At 38.2% G+C, this 21567-nt stretch overlaps 1 protein-coding gene across 1 annotated transcript in view; it reads right to left on the reverse strand.

The window, feature by feature from the left end:
• LURAP1L (leucine rich adaptor protein 1 like) overlaps positions 1–20470 on the reverse strand; it is a 47432-nt gene extending 26962 nt beyond the window's left edge. The window contains exon 1 of the mRNA XM_050759635.1: positions 19447–20470. Coding sequence (XP_050615592.1) covers positions 19447–19755 — 309 coding nt within the window. The 5' untranslated portion in view covers positions 19756–20470. The remainder of the gene's footprint in view (positions 1–19446) is intronic.
• Positions 20471–21567: the final 1097 nt, after the last annotated feature.

The raw sequence follows: 21567 nt of genomic DNA on the forward strand, positions 1-21567 counted from the left end.
TGCTCAACAAGGAGTGAGGATTTGGAAATGTGTATATTTACTATAGATTTGCATCATCGGTGTTTAATTGTAGCAAACAAGATTTTTGGCTGAGGCAAAAGTAATTTCATGTGTAAGGTCACAGAGATGGCAAATGATTCTTGTTAGATTCATTTCCAAGTGTATGAACCGATCTGACATTCTCAGCATATACTTAACTTATTTTATTTGTTCTCAGAAGAGTTAATACACTTGAGTAGTTCCAAGTTTTGTTTACAAAAGGACATTGGGGAATTTACATGTAGAGGGTACGGTTTTCAAGTTATTTGATCTTGTTGACACAAAATCAACTTAATGATGTTAAAAAAAAAAGTAACAGAATTGGGTGAAATCCAAATAGAATCCATTTGTCTTAAGACCGAAAGCAAACAAAAATGACCCAACATTTAATGTTATGAAATTACTGAGCATTCTCAGTAATGATGTTTGGACTTTTGGAATTAAAGTATACATGGAAATACATTTTCTCTATTTATATTGGCTGCTGCATAGCACCCAGAACAACCAGTTTAGGAAGTGGGAAAGCTGCCTTTGTTTTTGTCCACTGTGAATCACTCAGTCTCTGTATCTCCATTTTAAACTCAACAATGTGGACATTTGATATTGCTCCTAGGAGGCTTAATTAATGGTTAATGGTTTTGACTCTAACAATAATCACTTCAACAGACTTGTTTATTAATGCCAATAACAAGTTTGTGCTATAATTATTTAAAAGCCTCTAACACAGAAAGCGGCATCCATTTTTTGAATTAAGCCTTGTTATTTATTTATTGACTACTAATGACCATATTTTGAGCTCATTTTATTTATTAATTAAATCAAAATGTTTGAGCAGTTCCATTTTGTGCAGGCACCACTCTTCAAAGCATGGTGGTTTTCCATCTTTGGTACTAAGTAAAGCTATCATTCACTAAAGAGATTTCTTTGTACTATGACTAGATGGGATACCGTTTGAAGCAGCTTTTCACTGTCTTTAGCGTAATGCACAATGTTCATTAAGATCTTCTCAAAATTTTTGAACATATCATGTATGAATTCCCATTAAGATTTCAACTTCGAGTGGAAATAGTCAGTTGCTTCACTGAATATGTTTTCCACCTTTTACAAAATTAGTCTCTTATAATCCCACTTGTATATGTAAAATGTGACATTGTTGGAAAGGAGGGCAATAAAAAAAAATAACACGGCTGTTGAGTAACCAAACAAGTCCAAAAAATGCCTAGCATTTTTTGCTAGGAAAGACAGGACATGCATCAGTCTAATTCTATAAGGTTAAGTCATGGACAACAAATAGAAGTACACTGATAAGTATCAACTTCATTAAGTGATAACCAAAATCATATCAAAACAGACAGATATCTAAGAAAATAGTTGTTTTATATTAAACATATTGGTATAGAAAAATCTAGATTTCATTTCCCTGTGGTGTAAGATTACCCTGAAGCAGAATGCATATTGGTAAGATGGAATGGTAACTTTATTTTATAATTTCTCAGGCTACTGAAGGATGATAATTGGAGGGAGGGGGATGAGACAGAGTAGGGGAAATTTCAAGATCTACTTCTAAATCCTTATAAGTTTGACCCCTACTAAGGTAACATGCAATATGGGTTAATCAGCATGAGCCCAGTGACTACCAAAATAGTCCTTGTCATATTCTAGTTCATTTTTCCCCATGGACAAAAACACATATAGAGAGAAGACCATAAATCTCTTAGTTATTCTAAGTTTCTTCTCGCATAATTATACTGGCATCTTCAAACTAATTTTTAGAAACTTCCAAATAAGGAATAATTGGAACTAGTACTATATTACAAAGCAAACACAAAAGCAAATTTAAAAAGAAGCACAAATATAAATGGTAAAATTCTGTTTCATTTCTCAGGGTTGTCAGGGTCAGGATTCCTGAAAAACACGAATCATAGCCAGATTCAAGAAATAACAAGTGGATATTTTTCAACAGTCAATTTAATATGTGGATTTCACTACTAAATATAATACCCAAAAAGAGTTTGTATGAGTTTTAAAAAATTAAATCCAATGTAGTTTATGGTAATAGTGATAGCATAGTTTGATTCTTTACTTCCTTGACCAAGCAACTGTAACATCAGGGAGAAGGCCATTATTAATAGACACATTTATTGGACAAATACTCTATCCTAGCAAATATATGCTGCAAATGTTGTATTTAAATGTATGCTGCAAATGTTACATTCATTATTTAATCATTGTACCCTCATAACTTCAGGACTGAGGAAAGAAGATGGCACACATCAAAGTGCTTTGTACACTATGCAAAATATGTGCAATGCAAAATAAAGTCTCACAGGAGAAATCTTTTTTTTTTTAGACAAAAGTGCTAAGAAATTATTTCTTTTTCCTGTGTCTTTCATTCTCATTTTCCTCTTCTAACAAAAGTGATTCTCAGAATTCTTGCTTCCATACAGCTTTTGCAAGGCAATTGTTGTGTTACTTTGTCTAACATTCAAAATATACTTACTAAATACGACGTATGGTCCCAAACCTCCCAGCTACTATTTCATATTTTCATATGGATCAGAAGCTCTGGTTGAAAAGATGACTTTGTAAGAACTGAATTTCTGGCATTAAGCCAATAATAAAAAGGTGAGAAATTAAGGGCATGTTCTTCTAATCAACCCTCCTATGCTTCAGGCAGACCCACTTGTACTATCTAAGTGAATGCTGGCCTCAGGTATGTTTCTGATTTATAGGAGATGACACTTGCAGAGCTCTGTTGAAAAATATTCCCAGGACGGGTCTGAAGTCAGCAGAAAAAAAGTGACGTAAGTCATTAATTGTTTCATTAATTGTGTGACAACAGTGTACACAGGATGGAAGAAGGACATTTATACCCCACAACTGTTCTTTTGGAGAAGGAGAATGCTCACTGAAGTATTTTGAGGAAGAGTGATATCATGTGCAAAACTCTTAAGAAAGTTGAAAAATGTTTAAGAAAACGTGTGTGTGTGTGTGTGTCTGTGTGTCTGTGTGCATAAAAAGAAGGGAGGAGGGCAGGAGAGAAAGAGGAGAGAGGAGGGAGGGGGAGAATGAGAAGGGGAAATGTAAAGTGTTTACATTTGGGGGAATCTGGGTAAGGGATACATCGTGATTTTTGGTACTCTTTTGCAGTTTTTACATAAAATCTGGAATTATTTCAAAACAAAAAATTTAAAATGCCTGCCACTTAGTAGGAAATCCTCCTCTGGATGATATAAATAAAAAATACTGAGATTAAACCAGCAATATTGTATGTACTGTAGCTTCTTGCAAGGTGGTAAAACGGATGCCTTTGGGAAAATGGGTATTTAAAAAGTTCATGTAGAGACAAAAAATTCTAGGGGGAAACCCACACAGCTGCTGGTTTGGTTGCAACACTAGAATATGTGGTAGCCATTTTTCGTATTTTGGATCTGTTTTCAAATCACAAAGAGAAAAACAGGTTGATTCCTTAAAATTCATTCTAATTCTAGAATCTTATAATGAACACTCAAGAAACCTAATCTTCCTCATTCCATTTATCCATCTTACCTATGTGAACACTACTGATGTGATGCTCACTATAAGCTTGCTAATAACTGCTTCAAACACCGCAGGTACAATGTGCCCAAGTCACATTTCAATCAAAAGTTGCCAAGTCTATACTGAGGGCTGTGCCAAAGATGGTCAGGGAATTAATGCCCTAGTGATTAATGCTACTTAGGTAATAAATCAGGCTACCAAATTAAATGTCTATTTATTTTCAGTTAAAACCACACAGACTTTACTGTTTGTCAATATGTGTAATGTACAATGCTACAAATAATGTTTTGTTGTTGCTGTTGTAAGTTCTTCTGATCCTAAAACTTCAAAACCTCATTTAGAATAGTAAAAGAAGATGCCAAAAACTAACATGTGCATATTCTTTGTGGACATAGGGATGAAAAAAAAATACTACCTTTCATTTCTTTTTTTTTTTTTTTTTTTTTGAGACGGAGTCTTGCTCTGTCGCCCAGGCTGGAGTGCAGTGGCCAGATCTCAGCTCACTGCAAGCTCCACCTCCCGGGTTCACTCCGTTCTCCTGCCTCAGCCTCCCGAGTAGCTGAGACCACAGGCGCCGCCACCTCACCCGGCTAATTTTTTGTGTTTTTAGTAGAGACGGGGTTTCGCCGTGTTAGCCAGGATGGTCTCGATCTCCTGACCTTGTGATCCGCCCGTCTCGGCCTCCCAAAGTGCTGGGATTACAGGCTTGAGCCACCGCGCCTGGCCACTACCTTTCATTTCTATAGTCTGCTAGCAGCTCTGAGAACAACGGTTCCTGAGAGTGACAATATCTGAGGAAAGAGCAGGTCCTGCAACCAATGAGAAATTCTCCTGCAGCGTTTCAAAGCAGGCAGTAAATTCTTTTCTTTTCTTTTATCTCTTCTTTTTTCTTTTCTTTTCTTTCTTTACTGTCTTTTTTCTTTTTAGTGAATCGTTACAGTAATAGACAGGGGAAAGATATTTTAGTCTTTCTGTAACCAGGAACGTAAGTTCCAGATGACTGAGTTTAGCTGGTGAGATGCAGAGGAGGCACTGAATTTCTATGATCCACTACAGAAAAAGCAAATGTTGCTAGTGTAGTCCAAACACAAAAATTAGAAGCAGAATTAAGGAATACTTTAATTCAGAAATTAAATAAATGTGTAGTCCCTAAATAACTGGCCAGGCATTAAGGACATACAAGCATTGATTAGTCACAGTTCTGCCCTAAGGTGATTATGGTGCAGGAGAAAAAGATAGTGAGCAATATTATTAACCAAGATAAGAGAGAGAGCCTAAAATTTGGCACAATAGGAAAATGATAGATGAAGTCATGTGTAGAGAATTTTGTCCACAGACTTTCACTCTTTGGAAATCTTTAGCCCCAGAGACTTATAAATATTTTTTTTAAAATAACATGACTTAACCACAGAAAGATTTTTGTCAATGCATAAAATTTACTTTATCATATGTCATTAAGTTTTACAATGTAACTAAAATCACAAATCTAAGTGATAAAATTAAGCCACTTGGTGGCTTCTCATGTATTATTATTTATTTGCAATACAATTTTATCACCCATTAAAAAATTGTATAAGACTAAAGTATGGTCTCAGATTCTTGTCCATGGTTCCTGCATAATCCTAAAAAGGGCTTTATCTGTAGTCCTAATTTATTTGTAATCTTTTCCGCTGTCTGGGAAAGGACTACTGTTTTTTTCTAAAAATCTATATGAACATCTATCTGAGTCCTATTTTATTCACCTATTTCTGGTAAGAAGCGTCAGGCTCCTATATGCCCTATGAAGAAACTGTAGAATGGTTTGTAAATATTTCTTAAAGTAGTTGTCAACTCCCTTGCCTTCCGATAGACCTGTCCATATAGCATTAGCCAATATGACTAAAATCATAAAGAGCCAGTTAGTTATTAATTCACCTGATTCTATAGAGAGAGGACACTCCAAACCTTAAATGGCCAATTCTTACTTGGGCACTAATCACTCCAGGTGCTGCATCTGTGCAGGGGCACTCAATACCAAATTTAGGGACTCCGATGTAGCATGTTCAGGAAAACAAGTTATTTGTATATTGTCATTCACCCTTCTATGAAATAAGATAAAAGGAAGAAAGAGGGTAGAAAAAATCTAGTCTCATCTTTTCCTGAGCCAAAGAGATAAACCACTAATCAAATGGGAAGAGCAAAAACACTAATGCTTAATAAGTAGTTACTATTTAGCAGACAGAATCTCAGCTACTTTACATATATCATCTCATTATTTAAATTAAGTGCTTAAAATCACATTGCTAGAACAACACAGAGCTGGCCCGGCGCCTGTCGTCCCAGCTACTCGGGAGGCTGAGGCAGGAGAATGGCGTAAACCCGGGAGGCGGAGCTTGCAGTGAGCTGAGATCCAGCCACTGCACTCCAGCCTGGGCGACAGAGCGAGACTCCATCTCAAAAAAAAAAAAAAAAAGAAAGAAAAAGAAAAATACAGAGCTGTGATTCCTTGAATTATACTCTACCTTATTCCACAGCCCCACTTTTTAATTTTTATTTTATCTATTTATCTATCAATAATTTTTCTTTTCTTTTTTTGGGGGGGAGTGGATGGGGAAGGCAGGATCTCACCCTCATTCTGCTGTCATCCAGCCTGGAATGCAATGGTGCAATCATGGCTCACTGTGATCTTGGCTCCCTGGCTCCAGAGATCCTCCTGCCTCTGCCTCCTGAGAAGCTGGGAGTAAGGCAAATGCCACTGCACCCCGCTAATTTAAAAAAAAATTATAGATATAGGGTCTCACTTTGTTGCCCAGGCTGGTCTTGAACTGACCTCAAAATAGTTTTTCTTACCTAAGCATAATATGTACTTAGTGTAGAGAAGCTGGACAAAATAAAGGAGCTTAAGAAAAAGAAAGTAACCTATAACCCTAACCTTATCATTCTATGATATCACTGTTAACATTACAGGGTATTTCATTTGAGCTTTTTTTTCTATGCTTTATACATCCATAACCATTCTCTCTGTTCCATAAATAATTTTTACAACATAATTTTAATAGCTACAAAAATTTCTATCATATTCACATAAATAACATATTTGCCATTATTGGCCATTTAGGTCATTCCAGTTTTCTTAATTATACATTATACCAAATGTATACACTAACTACATTTTTGTACCAATTCATTATCATTTCTGTAGGATAAATTTCTACATTGTTACTGGCACCAGAATTGCCAAATTAAGGAGTATATTTTTTATTTTTATTTTTTAAAAATATAGTGTCAGTTTACCTTTAAAGGTGCTTTTCAACGTATACTTCTAGCAGTAGTGCAGAAGAGTGCTTGTTTTTCTCCATCCTTGCCAATGCAAGGTATTGTCATTCTTTTCTCATTTTGCAACAAACGCATGAAAGTCTTTTATTTTAGTCATATACATACAAACCTATAAGAAACACATTGAGCTTTTCTTTCTTTCTCTCTTTCCTTCCTTCCTTCCTTCCTTCTTCCTTGCTTCCCTCCTTCCTTCCTCCTCCCTTCCTTCCCTCCTTCCCTCCTTCCTTCCTCCTTCCTCCTTCCTCCTCCCACCCTCCCTCCCTCCCTCCCTCCCTCCTTCCTTCCTCCTTCCTCCTCCCACCCTCCCTCCCTCTCTCCCTCTCTTTCTTTCTCTCTTTCTCTCTCTCTTTCTCTCTCTCTCTCTCTCTCTTTCTCTCTCTCTCTCTTTCTTTCTTTTCTTAGTTTTGCTCTGTCACCAAAGCTGGAAAGCATTGGCACCATGTTGGGTCACTGCAGCCTCTGCCTCCTGGGTTCATGTGATTCTCCTGCTTCAGCCTCCTGAGTAGCTTGGATTACAGTCGCCCGCCACCACACCCAGCTAATTTTTGTATTTTTAGTAGAGATGGGGTTTCACCATGTTGGCCAGGCTGGTCTCGAATTCCTCACTTCTAGTGACCTACCTGCCTCAACCCCCAGAGTGCTGGGATTACAGGCGTGAGCCACTACGCCTGGCTGAGCTTTCTATGTTTTTAATACCCAACAAAGTTTCCATCGTGAATTATGAACCTATGACTTTGAGGCACACATGCTGAAGCATTTTTTGTCCCATGGTGAATGATTATGGAATTGTCTTTTGAGGAACAACTGGAATGCCAATTAACAAATATACTGAATAGAAGTATCTGAAAATGAAATGGTGTGCCTTGGGAGCCAGAGAAGTGCTCATTGCTGAAGAAGTTCAACCAAAAGTTGATGATCAACTGGCTAGGATGACAGTGGAGAATTTGTCTGGATAACCTCTAAAGTTTCTTTCCATGCTATGGTCCTGTGACGCTTTTGTCTGTTTCTAGAGATTACTGATTCTGTCTCTTTGCCTCATCAGCTGCAATTTTTTATACTAATAGACTAACTCTCTCTGAATTGTGTCTTTTGCCAACAATATAGTCAAAGTCACGGCATTTTAAGTTGTGCTTTGAAGCCGTGTGTGTGTGTGTGTGTGTGTGTGTGCGCGCGCGCGCGCGCGCATAAAATCAATAGCAGAGTATTTGCTGAACCTAGAAAAATGGCTGCATCATGAACTTCTCAGAATCTCAATTTTAAAAATTAAACATACAAAATTATATGTCTACAATTACAGCTAAGTTATAGATAAAACTAGATATGGTTGTATGCATTTAGAACATTTCCAGGAAGTACACAAGACATCATAGAGTCATCTCTAGGGAATGGGAATTGGAAAGAGGAATGTGAAGAACTTTTATCTTCTACTTTAAATATTTTTGTACTCTTTGCCTGTTTTAGTAATGGTATGTATCATTTTAATAATAAGCTGTAATAGTTCACTGTTACAGATGCTTGTGTTAAAACCTTTTTATGAAATTACTAAGGTGGGCATAAACATAGCAATTTTATTCTGCTCACCAAAAATAGAGAAATATCTGAAACTGCCAAATGAAATGATGGGTCTAATTGTAACAGTAGACAAGTAAATTCTTACCTCATTCTTACCCTGATTCTATGCTTTCCCAGTCGTTTAACTTTCCATGGTGTGGTCAGCAAAGAGAGGTGACATTAGTTAGTTATATATTATAGTTCTAGTTTACACATCACTCTCTCATAAGAGCCTATTTGAGAAATGTTATGTCTTTAGTTGAGGAATCAAATATTCTGATGATGTCTGATCTCTAAGAACAGAATCTGTTTTGTTATCATGAGCATCCCAGATGAGCAAATCTAAGAAGATTTTTATCATGAGTAAATCTAAGATGATTTTGAGCCATAAAGACTTAAGGCTCAAGGTTTTATACACACACACACACACATATATATATTATATATATACATATTAGCCATTTAGTCCAATTTTTAGAGGGTTCATTAATATTATTACCAGAAAAAGAATCACTGAATTACATTAAAAAATGATATATAATTTAAGTACGGTCCAGTTTGAAGGCTTTTAATTTTTTTTATGTTGAAGAATGCAGTGTTCTGATTAAGTCAGATCTCTGTAAACAGAATCTGCTTTAGAAAACAACTATTAAATGTTTGAATAATCACTTATAAAAAATGAAGTAATTACCTTTTCTATATAATTAGTAACTAGTTTGGGTTTGTATAGGAGAAGTGACAGAATAATATAAAATCTGACTAGATAAGAATTTCTTAAGCTCTGTCAGTAATTTGTTTACATTATCTAACACTCCATAGTGTCTACCTCATAAGTGGGTGAGGCATGAGAATGAAATGACCTAATACTTGAAAAGTGTTTGAAATACTATGTGTCATATTGTAGTCACCTAATAAACACCAGGTAATATAAAAATATTATGTAAAATAAGAAAAATGATATCCAAATATACCAACATTAAGTCTGTATATAAAATGCAAATATATGCAGGCAAAGACATGAAAAAAGATCTGAGACAGGCGGAGCAAGATGCAAGATGGCTGAATAGAACCCTCCAGCAATTGTCACCCCCAGAGAAACATCAGATTGAACAACTATCTAAACAATAAAGTACCTTCATAGGAACCAAGTATCAGGTGAACGATCAGAGATCACAGTACCCAGTTTTAACATCATATCAAGGAAGAAGGCACTGAAGAGGGTAGAAAAGACTCTTGTATTGCTTACACAGCCTCTCCCCCATCTCCTAGCAGTGCAGCACTGCAGAGAGAGAATATCTGTGTGCTTGAGGGAGGGAGAATACAGTGATTATGGGACTTTGCATTGGAACTCAGTGCTAACTGTCACAGTGCAAAGTCATACAGGGCAGAATTTAGCTAGCTCCCACACTAGAAGCATTCAGACTGGACGTACCTAGAGGGGAATTTTCTATGCCAGCAGTCAGAATTTGAGTTCCGGCTAGCATCAACACTGCAGGCCAAAGTGCTCTGGGGTCATAAATAAACGTGAAAGGTAACCTAGGCCTTTCAAGAAGTAAAGTTCCCAGGCAAGTTCTGGTGCTGTGCTGGGCTCAGAGCCAGTAGACTTAGGGTGTACAGGACCTAGTGAGACATCAGCTGGGGCAGCCAAGGGAGTGCTTGTGTCACCACCTCCCCCAGCCCCAGACAGTGCAGCTCGCAGTTTTGGCAGAGACACCTTCTGTTTGAAAAGAGGATACAGTAAAGAGGACTTTGTCTTGTAACTTAAATACTAGCTCAGCCATAGTAAAATAAAACACGAAGCAGAGTACTGAAGCCCCCATGCCAGGCCCTAGCTCCCGGACAACAGACGTTTCTAGACACACCCTGGGCCAGAAGGGAACCCACTGTCCTTAAGGGAGATAACCAGGCCTGGCAAGATTTGCCATAAGCTGAATAAGAGCCTTTGGGCCTTGAGTAAACATGAGTGGTAGCCAGGCAGTACTTGCCATGGGCCTAGGGCAATGGTGGCCATGAGGAGAAACTCTTGCTTGAGGAAGTAAGAGAGGAGAGTAAAAAAGACTTTGTCTCAGAATTTGGTTATCAGCTCAGCCACAGTAAAATAAAGTACCAAGTAGATTCTAGATTCCTAAAGTTCCCGACTCCAGACCCTTGCTCCTGGACAGCATTTCTACACCCTCCCTGGGCCAGAAGGGAACTCACCACCTTGAAGGGAAAAACACACGTTTAGAATGATTCACCACCTGCTGACTAAAGAGCCCTTGGGCCTTAAATAAACATCAGTGGTGACCAGGCAATAGTTGTCACAGGCCTTGGGTGAGACCAAGTACTGTGGTGGCTTCAGGTCTGACTCAGCACAGTCGCAGTAGTGGTGGCCACAGAGGTACTTGTGTCACCCCTCCCCCAACTCTAGGAAGCTCAACACAGAGAGAAACTTCTTCATTTGGGGTAAAGTAAGAGAACAAGTGTCTCTACTTGGTAATCCAGGGAATTATCTCATGTAGTACCCCAAACCACCAAAGTGCTACCTCTGTTAGTCTGCAAGAGTCATATTATTAGTGGGCTTGGGTTCCCCCTAATGCAGATATGGCTGCAATAGGCAAATACTTAGATCTGAACACTCAATTTTCTTTATGTACTTCTTTAAAGCCTTCCCAAGAAGGACAGGTACAAGCAAGCCCAGACTATGAAGACTACAATAAATACCTCACTTGTCAATGCCTAGACATTGATGAACACTCACAAGCATCAAGATCATTTAGGAAAACACGACCTCATCAGATGAACTAAATAAGGACACCAGTAACCAATCCCAGAGTGACAGAGATCTGTGACCTTTCAGACAGATAACTCAATATAGCTGGTTTCGAAAACTAAACAAATCAAGATAACAGAGAGAACGATGAGTTTGTATCGTTTGTAGGGACATGGATGCAGCTGGAAACCATCATTCTCAGCAAACTATCACAAGAACAGAAAACCAAACACCGCATGTTCTCACTCATAGGTGGGAAATGAACAATGAGATCACTTGGACTCGGGAAGGGGAACATCACACACCGGGGCCTATTATGGGGAGGGTGGAGCGGGGAGGGATGGCATTGGGAGTTATACCTGATGTAAATGACGAGTTGATGGGTGCTGACGAGTTGATAGGTGCAGCACACCAACATGGCACAAATATACATATGTAACAAACCTGCACGTTGTGCACATATACCCTAGAACTTAAAGTATAATAATAAAAAAAAAAGATAAAAATATAACCACACAAAAAAAGAATTCAGAATCCTATCCAATAAATAGGATAATGAAAATGTAAAATGAAATGTAAGTGAGATTGAAATAATTTTTAAAAATCAAGTTGAAATTCTGGAGCTAAACAATTGAATTGACATACTGAAAAACGCATCTGAGTCTCTTAACAGCAGAATTGATCAAGCAGAATAAAGAATTAGTGAGCCTGAAGACATGCTAATTGAAAATATACAGTGAGGGGAGACAAAATAAAATAATAAAAAAGAATGAAGCATGCAAAATTATTTTTTTAAAAAAGCCCAGGACCTCATGGCTTCACTGCTGAATTTTACCAAACATTTTAAAAAGAATAATCCTACTCAAACTATTCCAAAAAACAGAGGAGAGAATACTTCTAAACTCATTCTATGAGGCCAGTATTACCCTGATATCAAAATCAAACAAAGACATATCAAAAAAAAGAAAGTATAGGCCAATATCACTGAAAAACATTGATGCAAAAATCCACAACAAAATAGTAGTGAACCTAATTCAGCAACACATTAAGATAATCATTCATCATGGCTAAGTGGAATTTATCCCAGGGATGCAAGGACTGTTCAACATATGCAAATTCACCCAATATGATACATCATATCAACAGAATGAAGGAATAAACCATATGATAATTTCAGTTGATACTGGAAAAACATTTGACAAAATTTGGTATCTCTTTATGATAAAAACCCTCAAAAAACTGGGTATAGAAAGAATGTACCACTACACAATAAAAGACATATAAGACAGACCTACAGCTCGTATCATACTGAATGAGGAAAAACTGAAAACCTTTCCTCTAAAGTCTGGAAATAATGAGGATGCCCACTTTCATCACTGTTTATCAGCATAGTACTGGAAGTCCTAGACAGAGCAATTAGACAAGAAAAAGAAATAAAGGGAAACCAGATTGGAAAGAAAAAAGTCAAATTATTCTTACTTTCAAATAATATGATCTTATATATGGAAAAACCTAAAGACTCCACTAAGAAATTATTAGAACTGATAAGTTGAGTAAGGTTGTAGGATAAAAAATTAACATAAAAATCAGTAGCATTTCTATATGCCACCAGCAAACAATCTGAAAAAGCAATCAAGAAAGTAATCCCATTTAAAATAACTGCAAATAAAATTAAATACCTAGGATTTAACTAAAGACATGAAAGATCTCTACAACAAATACTATAAAATATTGATGCAAGAAATTGAATAAGACACAAAAAGATGAAAAGATATTCCATGTTCATGGATTGGAAGATAGACATTTTTTACATGTTCATACTACTCAAAACAGTCTCCATATTCAATGCAATCCTTATCAAAATACCAATAACATTCTTCACAGAAATAGAAAAAAATCCTAAAATTTATAATCAAAAAAGAACCTGAATAGCCAAAGTCATCCCAAGCAAAAAGAACAAAACTGGAGAAATACCTGACTTCAAATTATACTACAGAGTTATAGTAACCAAAACACCATGATACTGGCATAAAAACAGACACATTGGCAATGGAACGAAATGGAGAACTGATAAACAAATTCACACACCTACAGTGAACTCATTTTTCACAAAGACGCCAAGCACATACATTGGAGAAAAGATAGTCTCTTCAGTAAATGGTACTGGCAAAACTACATATCCATATGCAGAAGAATGAAACTAGACCCTTATCTCTTGCCATATACAAAATCTAATCAAAGACTTATATCAAAAACATAAAAGCACTGAGAGAAGACATTAGGGAAACTCCCTATAACATTGCTCTGGACAAGGACTTCTTGAGGAATATCCCATAAGCATAGGCAACCAAAGCAAAAATGGAAAAACTGGGTCACATCAAGTTAAAAACTTCTGCACAGCAAAGGAAACAATCAACAGTGTGGAGAGACAATCCACAAAATGGGAGAAAATATCTGCAAACTACCCATCTGACAAGGAATTAATTGCCAGAATATATAAGGAGCTCAAACAACTCAGTAGGAAAAATGTCTAATAATCTTATTAATAAATGGACAAAAGATCTGAATAGACATTTCTCAAAAGACATCCAAATGACAAACAGGTATATTCAAAAGTGCTCAACATCACTGATCACCGGAGAAATGCAAATCAAAACTACAATGAGATACTATATCACCCCAGTTAAAATGACTTTTATCCAAACCACGAATAATAATTAATGACGGTGAAGATATGAACAAAAGGGAACCCTTGTACACTGTTGGTGGGAATGTAAATTAGCATAGCCACTGTGGAGAAGAGTTTGGAGATTCCTCAAAAAAATAAAAACAGAACTAATACTTAATCCAGCAATCCCACTACTAGGTATATGTTCAAGAGAAAGGAAAGCAATATATCAAATAGATATATTCACTCCTATGTCCATTGCAGCACTATTCACAATAGCTAAGATTTACAAGCAACCTGTGTCCATCAACAGACAAATGGATAAAGAAAATGTTGTATGTACGCACAATAGAGCACTAATCAGTCACAAAAAAAGAATGAGAACCTGTCATTTCATCAACATGAATGGAACTGGATTTCATGTCAAGTGAAATAAGTCAGGCACAGAAAGACAGACTTGGCATGTTCTCACTTATTTGTGGGAGCTCAAAATGAAAACATTTGAACTCAAAGAGCTAGGGAGTAGAATGATGGTTACTAGAGGCTGGGAAGGAGTAGTGAGCTGGGGGAAGTGGAATGGTTAATGGATATATTAATATAATTAGATACAATGAATAAGATCTAATGTTTGATAGTACAACAGGGTGACTACAGTCAACAATAATTTATTGTACATTTAAAAATAACTAAAAGGGGCCTGGCACGGTGGCTTGTGCCTGTAATCCCAGCACTTTGGGAGGTCGAGGGGGGCGGATCACCTGAGGTCAGGAGTTCCAGACCAGCCTGACCAACATGGAGAAAACCTGTCTCTACTAAAAATACAAAATTAGTCGGGCATGGTGGCACATGCCTTTAATCCCAGCTACTCGGGAGGCTGAGGCAGGAGAATCACTTGAACCCAGGAGGCAGCAGTTGCAGTGAGCTGAGATCGTACCATTGCACTCCAGCCTGGGCAACAAGAGGGAAACTCCATCTCAAATGATAATAATAATAATAACTAAAAGTATAATTGAAATGTTTGTAACACAAAGAAATGATAAATGGCTGAGCTCATGGATTAAACAAACAAACAAAATGTCAGCAGCATTTCCTCTGGAGGACAGAGTAAAATGGGGAGGAGTAAGATTAAGTGAACTTTTCTTTTTATTTATACAATTTATTACTGTATTATTGGAAATTTTACGAGAAACATTTTTTTTTTAAGAAAGAAACAATATTGTTAAGGGAATGCCAAAAGATCCATTGGTAGATATGTGATGAAATTATTATAAGAATGTTCATTCACAGTAAATGGGCACATTTCATAGTGCATTGATACAGTACAATTTAGGATCACTTTGGATCAAGCAGATAGCCAGGCTAACAGTGGATCTTGTTTGAATGACGGGCTGGGAATCATAGTTAATTAATCTCTGTAAGCCATAGTTACTGTATCTGTAAAATGAAATAATACTATCCTAGTTATATCTCAACATCCACCACAGTGTTTAGCCCCTTTGTAAGAAAATGAATAATTCAGGTTTAATTTAGAGGTCTAACATTGAGACCTTTGAAATATACGCTTGAAAATATAACCTTGATTTTTTTCCTTGTGAATTCTATGAGTACAGTTTACATGAGCACAATTCAGATGGATGTGTTTTCAACCACACACCTGGGAAGTCACCACACAGTTCTGTGCAATTGATATCATTTGAGAAGAAGAGGATAACTGAGTTCCTGTTGGAAGAACAGCAGTTTGAAAGTACTGCTTAAATGAACACAAGATGGTGTCAGGATTCCAAGTTTCTAGTTCTTTCCAGTGAGTTACCTAAGGTCTAAGTTTTATCATGAACAGAATCTCTTGCGGAACTAAAATACTACCAATGAAAAGCTCTTGACACTCCTACATCATGAATATTACAGAGCTCTAAAACTTGAACTGGTCATGTCAGGAGAACCTGGAACTGCTCATGGCAGTTCTTCTGGACTGAGAAGAAGTGCTACCGGAGATCTTGGTGATAGTGGCCAAAAGGAAAGGGTATGATTGTGATTGCTGGGAAGCAGAGGGCTTTTGAATATGTTCATCCAAATCCTAAGCCAGAGACTGATTAGTGCTTGTTCCTCCTGGGAAGGCTAATGGTAAACAAAAATACAGTTTAACATGTTTAATGTTTTGAAATTCTGGAAGAAGAACAGAAATATTCATTTTTTCCTGGGTGTCCACTTGAGCATGGAGGTATTCTAAAGTGTAAGAAGTGACAGCATAGGCATGGTTAAAATCTCAGGTTCTGACCTCATTCTGGCTCCTCCCCTTACTATCTTGAGCATTAGCTCAATAAACCTCAATGCTTTATAAAATTGTGGTGACAATTACATTTAGTTAAAAGATTATAGGTTCCAACGGGAAAATACATATAAAATGTTTAACTATCACAGTGGCTTACCCATAGAAAAGTCTCACTAAAGTAACCAAATACAGTAGTACACCCTAATCTATGGCTTTGCTTTAATGGTTTTAGTTACCTAAAGTCAACTGCAGTCTGAAAATATTATAGTATTTTGAGAGAGAGAAAGAGAGAGAGAGAGAAATTCACATAACAATATACTGTTTTGTTCTGTTTTATTCGTAGTTATTATTAATCTCTTACTGTGACTGGTTTATAAATTAAATTGTGTAATAGGTATGTCTTTATAGGACTAAACAGTCTTTATATAGGTTTTGGTACTATCCACAGTTTGAAGCATCCATTGGAGGTCTTGGAACATATCTCCCATCGATAAGGTGGGCTACTGTACTAGTTTAAGTTCCTCAGATTTCCTAGGCTATCTTGACATTAGGCTCCACAATTCTTTAATACATGCTACTTCAATCAGCAGCATGCTTAGCACATAGCATGTGTTTAATAAATATTAAATCTAAAATAAAAATCAAGATTTCCAGTTGAATTGAAGCTAGGGAAGCCTACACATATTTTATTTGTTAGTTTGGAAACATCGTCTCTACAGAGAGTATCTAATGACATGGGAGACGCCATGATAGAGTCAGTCTGGTGGAGAAAATATCTAGCCCTTCATCTGTCCCAAAGCCACATTGAACATCTAGGGCTGCTTTTGTAAGATCAACAGAACCCATGTCATTGACGTAATGCTTATTACTGCCAGCATCCTTACTGTTTTTGAATGCCTATGTAATCGTTGTTTTTCTTACATTATTTCACTGAATTCTTAAAATGCTTTAATGGAGATGCTTTCATTCCTATGTTAACAAGAAAGCTGAGTCTCAGAGTGGTTATATAACTTGTTCAATGCCACACACTAGTGAGTGAAAAAGCCATGACTAGAATGAGGACCACAGAGAGTGGGCCCAGCCTTTTTGCCAGGGAAGATAAATACATAGACTGGCAGCCCTGACATCCTATTAGGTCTTATTGATATCCTGACTTGCTTTAGACTTGCCTGAAACCCTGGCTTATCTGACTCCAAAGCCTATGAAGCTTCCACTAAACCAGAGAACCATCATTTGAGTAGTGACGAAATATTCTCCAAAAAACAACAACAAACGTGACAAATTATCAGGGATCTTAGAGACTCTCATCATGAATCCCAGTTTCAGAAATTGTGTCTCATAAAGTCTTTATATATTAGGTTAGTGCAAAAGTAGCTGTGGTTGCCATTAAAACCAATGGCAAAACAGCAATTACTTTTCCACCAACCTATAAAAAAAGACTAATTGTGATTCATCACATAGAAGGTAAAATGTATACTCTTATGTTATCATGGAAATAAATGTCATCAGTTTAAAAATTCTCACAAAACTTGTAATTTCTCTACAGGACAGCATGGTTGTGCATCCTAAGTGGAACGTAATTATTTTTGTCAGAAAATGATCTTCACATACATACCAATCATTCCTTGGGACAGGGTGGGGTTCATCGGTTTTTGGAAATGTTACTGTTTTCAAGTTATACATAAATACTCTAAATTGTGTCTGAGTGTCCAGCAAAACGACAGTATTGTCTTTGATGTGCTATCAGTGAGCTACTAAGAAAATATGTTTCAACAAGATTTATTTATTAGATTAAGTGAATATATTAACATTCCATGGGCAAAATTACAGAAGACATGGTTAGGAATAAAATGTCCTCATCTCCTTGATATCTTCATCCCTCATATTGTCCTTAATTTGCAGAGTCAGCAACATTCTTAATACCTTGTACAAGGAATTTTCCTGTGGAAAATAATTTTACCTGTTTGTCTCCACACGTATGTCTGATCTTTGTGATATGGTATCAGGCATCCCCTGACCTGTTGGTCTGTCTTCTTTCCCATTTTATCTTTTCATCTATTTTGCAAATTCATCAAGATGCCTTCCACTTTCCAACTTCTCCATTATGTACCTAAGGGTTTTCCTTAAATTTTTGTCCAACCTAAAAACTAATAATCACTAAATGACAGAACTCTATAATAACTAAATGACAGAATGATAGAAATCATTTCCAGCATCCTTTCGGCGTGACAGAAATCTCCTAGCCTACTTTGAAGCAAATCAAAACAACTGTGAAGCTAATTTAATGAAATTATCCTCTCTTTTTGAGGCCCACTGTTGCAACTTCCCTCATCTCCAAGCTGGTAGAAAATGCTGTTGCTTTGTGGTCAGATTCTGCAAAGGACTTAGGGAGGGATCATTTTCTCTAACCAGCTCATCAAATTCACGGAGGTCTACAGAAGTGAAGTGACGTGCCCAAGAGCTCATGACAAGTAAATAGTGTCTTAGTCTAAATACATCCAGAATGAGTATTCTTAGACCTTGTACTTGTTTCATTGTCCTATGCTCAGGCAAACGTTTGCAAACAGCAGGGAAAACAACTGCAGATTGAGACTTGAGGGAGAAGGGTGGGAGATGGTCTTTAGCAGATCCCTGGACCTGGGGATCACCTGCTCGCAGAGATCAAAACAGTGAAAAAAGCTATTCATAAGTACATCAAGGACGAGTGGGCCATTGTTTTTCAGAACCAGCTGTGGAGAATCTGCTCAACAGTGGCCTTGGAACAGCTGCGGCTGCTGCACCAAGAAGGGAGGGCAGGAGGGCGGAGCGGTACTGGTGGAAGGGTGAGCTAGGAGGGAGGGCTGCAAGGACCCTGCCACGCCACCTCCCGGCAAACCAGGAAGTATTTTTGCAGTAAGTGCATTGGGCTGAGCCACCTTTTGAACCTACCCAAAGAGTTAACAGCACACAGCAGGCCTTAGAAGGGTGCAGTAACTGCAAACTCTCAACGGGCTGGTGCCTAAGAGGCTACGGGCTGGCAGCTACATAGAGCCCGGCGCAGTGAGTCGGCGCTGTCCGAAAGTAAACACATTGGAGCCAGCCGACTGTGCTGTCTTTGCAAGCCATGACCGAGCAAAGTCCGTGATAAACAAGTCTCGCAGCAGCTGCCTTCGGATGAGCGCCCCCTGCGCGTTCCTCCTCCCAGCATTTCCCACGCGCCCAGCGCTCCGCTCTGCAGCTCCTGCCCTCCTATCTCCCAGCCCCATTCTTAGATCCCCCCATCTTTTGGCCCAGCCCAGGTCCCAGCCACCGCGGCTGGCGCACCACACTCACCATCTCTTGCCTGAGGAGGTGAAGCTTGGTTTCTAGCCTCTCCAGGGCGCTAGAGTGGCTACCTCGTGGGGAGCCAGAGGTTGGGGAGGACGAAGAGGAGGACGACAAGGAGGGAGGGAAGCTGCAGCAGCTGCTGCTGCTACTGCAGCCGCCGCCGCCGCCGCCACCACCGCTCCCCCCGCAGGGGTCCCTGTCCCTTTCCCTGGGAACCGGCTCCTCCCCACGGAGCGAGCGCACTAGGCTCTCGGGTACTTTGCGCCCCAGCTTCAGCTCGATGTCTCTGAGGTCTGGCAGCGGGTTGTCTTCCATGACTTTTCGGGAACGGCGATAATGGTAATAAAACGCAGCAGATGAGAGGCAGCCTCGGCCTCGAAGGCTGCTGCGAGATCAGCAGACCTCTCCGGGCCCCAGGGTCTCTATCCTCCGCGGCTCCGGTGTACCATCCTTTCCATAGCCGCCCTCGCGGTGTCAGCCCTGAAATCCACACAGGACGCGGGGGGTTGCAGCTGCAGTTCCTTGGTCGCTGCGACTCCTCCGACACTAAGATGACCAAGATCGCCTCATTCTCTTTCTTTTTGGCCACCTCACTGCAAAGTTGAGTTCACTGATATTGCAGAGAGAGGGGGAATAAAGCAAGTAGTGAAAGAAAAGAGAGGGAAATGAAACCTGTTTTAGCTTTACCAAGGGAAAATTTTCACATTATAAAACCGTCCGTTCACATCCCTGCGCCGCTCACTGACTGCCCATCTGGTACTACGCGACACAAAATAATGATGCAGCCAGAAACGATGTCCTGGGTCGTTTCATTTTCCAGCCATATGTCTCCAAGCTTTCGGGATATCCTGGATTGTCAGAAATAATCTCTGGTCAGTGAAAGAGGAGTTCAGTCTTGTGCATGGACGCATAAAAAAGAGCTAGTTAGCTTAGCAGGAGTTTAACGGCTTCCTTAATGCAGGAAAAATGTCCTTCTTCCCATTTAGGCTGTTTGATCCAAGTCATTGTGTTCCTCTTAGCCTCGGAAACTTTAAACTCCGCTGGCAGGTGGACCAAACCAGGGCCAACCCTTGTACCGTATATCACAGATAAGAAGAGCAAGAGGAATTTTTCCAACCCTGTCGCTGGTAGAAGAGTTTTAACGTCCTGCTTTAGTTAGGAGTAACAGTTGATTTTTCAGTTTTCCTGACTAAATCGCCTGGTGGCTACAACCTTTAAAACAGGTTTTAAAATGAGAGATAGAGGAATGACTTCATATTTGGTGTCGTTCGTTTCCCATCTCTCTACAAACAAAAAACTTCTCTTCAGAAGACTTTCCTAGCAATTTTATACTAATAAAAAGAGTGAAACAATTTCATCAAAAGTTCAGTGAAAATGTACAATCAAACTTAATTATCCTACCAACTGTTACCGTATGCAAACAAAAGCGAAGAATTAATTAGCCAGGATAACTTATATGACTCCTGAGATAGCAGCAGTTTTAAGAGGGAACAGTTGCTGAGCTGCTTACTTTTACTTTAATTATGAAAGAAAAAATTTCGGGAATGACTGTTTAAAATGTTGTCTTCTTTAATAATTTGTCTATAAATTAATTTATAGATTTTTTCAACTATACAAATTGTACAATTAATTGTATAGTTGAAAAATTGTATAATTTTAATTTGTACAATTGTACAATTCATTAATTGCGATACTTCTACCAAGTAAGTTATTATGAGCTACATGGATTACAGATTTGAATCAGCATTGAGTTTGTGTCAAAAATGTATTAGTAGAGGATACTAATTTCAGTCCAGTAAACTACAATTTTTGATTTCCATTGAAATATTTCAAAGTATGTGCCCCTCTATTTCTGCGACAAATAAGTATTTGTGTTCCTGGTCACTCTGAGGCTCCATTTCCAGAGACATCATTCAAGTTTTACACTTGTAAGAACATAGATATATACATCTCAGAGTTTGTTTCTATCATATCTGACTCTAGGACAGCTTATACGGAGAGGAAACATAGGCATTCTAAAGGAAATATTTTGTGTCAGATAAAAAAATGCTGAACTTTCTTATCAACATGCCAGAAATTTGCATGCTATTTCTCCCTTTTGAAAAGAAATGAAGAAAATAGTTATAA

Source organism: Macaca thibetana, chromosome 15 (genome assembly GCF_024542745.1).
Source record: "Macaca thibetana thibetana isolate TM-01 chromosome 15, ASM2454274v1, whole genome shotgun sequence".
Taxonomy (NCBI): Eukaryota; Metazoa; Chordata; class Mammalia; order Primates; family Cercopithecidae; genus Macaca; species Macaca thibetana.